This window comes from Lichtheimia ornata, assembly GCF_029851405.1.
Source record: "Lichtheimia ornata isolate CBS 291.66 chromosome Unknown scaffold00007, whole genome shotgun sequence".
NCBI classification, from domain to species: Eukaryota; Fungi; Mucoromycota; class Mucoromycetes; order Mucorales; family Lichtheimiaceae; genus Lichtheimia; species Lichtheimia ornata.
The window spans coordinates 250,015-252,130 of record NW_026695327.1 but is presented as its reverse complement, the minus strand read 5'-3'; the positions used below and the strand labels follow the sequence as shown (position 1 = coordinate 252,130).

At 43.1% G+C, this 2,116-nt stretch overlaps 1 protein-coding gene across 1 annotated transcript; it reads left to right on the top strand.

Moving 5' to 3' along the window:
* Positions 1-1,389: 1,389 nt before the first annotated feature.
* On the top strand, positions 1,390-1,698 carry O0I10_002484 (uncharacterized protein; the record flags this gene model as incomplete). The annotated part of the gene is made up of 1 exon (XM_058482566.1): positions 1,390-1,698. The coding sequence occupies one exon, from the start codon at positions 1,390-1,392 to the stop codon at positions 1,696-1,698; it is 309 nt and encodes a 102-aa protein (XP_058346590.1).
* Between the last annotated feature and the right edge of the window lie 418 nt (positions 1,699-2,116).

Sequence of the window (2,116 nt, the reverse complement as noted above, 5' to 3'; positions counted from 1 at the left end):
ACGTTCTCCCTTTGTGGATGCGTGTGATGTATGATGCTCTTCATTTGTCTAATCTCAGAAGACCTAATATGATATGGATATTGTAGCATCGAGAAAGTTTGCAAGTGTAATGACCAGCAACAAGCACACATTGGTCAACCTTGCCTGTAAAGGCAAGTTGAATGCATCACCGCACCCATTTTGCAATGCCACTTTTGCTGCCGCCCGCTACTACTGCTGCTGAGGGATGCATGCATTGTTGCATGTGATAAAAAAGTCACTGCTGCTGCTACTGCTATATGCATTCACTTATAATAGATGGAGCAGCGCAGTAAGCGGATGAAAGATCTTGTCGGTGCTTTTTATTCAGGGGACCTTGTTGAAAGGTGATGATGTTGATGATGATAAAAAATAGGGGCAAGTAGGAGAAGCAGACGTCAAATCCATTACGCAGCACGACACGGCGCGGTGATAAGAGGTATAATCTTCCAAGTGGCAGTGCTTGTTGTCATGGTATGATGTTGTGGATGTATGCGATGTGATCCAATTATATGTATGTATGAGTATTCACCTTATAGCAACCCTCCACATGATGAGCAAAAAAAAAAAAACTGTCAGACCATCCATTTCAACGACAGCGCTGGAGCGTGATGTTATGCACACAAAAGAACGGATGTTGTAATAATGATTCGAGCGTGCTATGTTTGTTGTTATACAAGAATAATGCGATCTTTGGTCTTAAACTCCTCTCATTGTGATGATGGCGTCTGGACCACTTCTTTCTGTAAATGCGGTTGCTTAATGCAGGTGGTGTGGAAGCGAAAAGCGTGCATCACTTATCGGAAATGCTGGTCATTTAATGTCATGTGCCGCGGACCCACCCATAAAGGGCAGTCATTTAGGCTACACTCATAAACGAGCCTATTTCTTTCATATACGAAATGGTGGTACATAGCATCGTGTTACACAATACACCATGCCGCTTAATACCTTTTTGCAACAGCTTGTTGAGAAACGATCTAGCGTGGTGCTATGTATTACCCTATGTCATGTAGTAGAAGTAAATCGAAACATGAGCTTGCCTTAGAAAAGCGGTGGTGTCAAAGAAATGGCATGACGACATGTTTAGCCTTAAGGGGATTTCAGCTGTGTCGGAGGGCAAGCGCTTTCACTGCAGCAGTCAAGGAGCTTGGGTTAGATTGGGGGTGCAGAAAATGAGGGGGGGGGAGGGGATAACATCGCTTTGCTCAACCACACTCCACGTTCCGCGCTGCTGGCCATGACATCATGGGTCACAAATAAATTTGATTTCGTATATAAAAGGACAGGGCTTGGCCTACACAGACTTTTTTTACATACACACATTCACACATACACACACGCACACATTTATTTTATCACTTTCAAGAAATGGCATACTACTACGCAAAGGCACACATGCAACAAGCCAAGAACACTGCAGCAAGTGCAAACAACCATATTCGACGTCAATCACCTTCAGCTTCCCCATCGATGGGCGCTCACCGCACTGCTATGACCCGGGAAAACCTACTTGCTATGGCAAGAAACGAATATGCACGTCAACTATGCAAGTTCACTGAAGCACAACTTAAGCAAAGAGTGCCATCTTGCTATACCAACAGCTCCCTTCGAGCCCATATGCCTCCATCATTACTCGTTTCTGATAAGGCTTGTTCACCTTCCTCCACTGTTTCATAATGCTTTTTGCCAACTTTTTATACGCAGTCGAATGCATCAACATACACACACACACACACACTCACTCACACTCAACGTCGTCATTAGCCATCATCATTTTTATCATGTCATTTACATCTTTGATCCTCCAAACATTCACACGCATTCTCCAATCCCTGCATGTTTCCATTAGACATCGTTTGTCGTTTGTAAGATATCCCACTTTTTCTCTTTCTAGAGCACCCAATTGGAAAAACGTATATATATATAAAATCATGATTCATTTTCAAAAGGAAAAACCATTGCTGTGACTGAAACGAAAGAAAATGTTCCCACCGTTTGACCTTTGGGATACGGCATGGGTATTTGTTGTGCTCTATGCAATCGTCATTGGCGAACGCACAGAGAAAAAAAGCACAGATCAACACAAATTAAACTG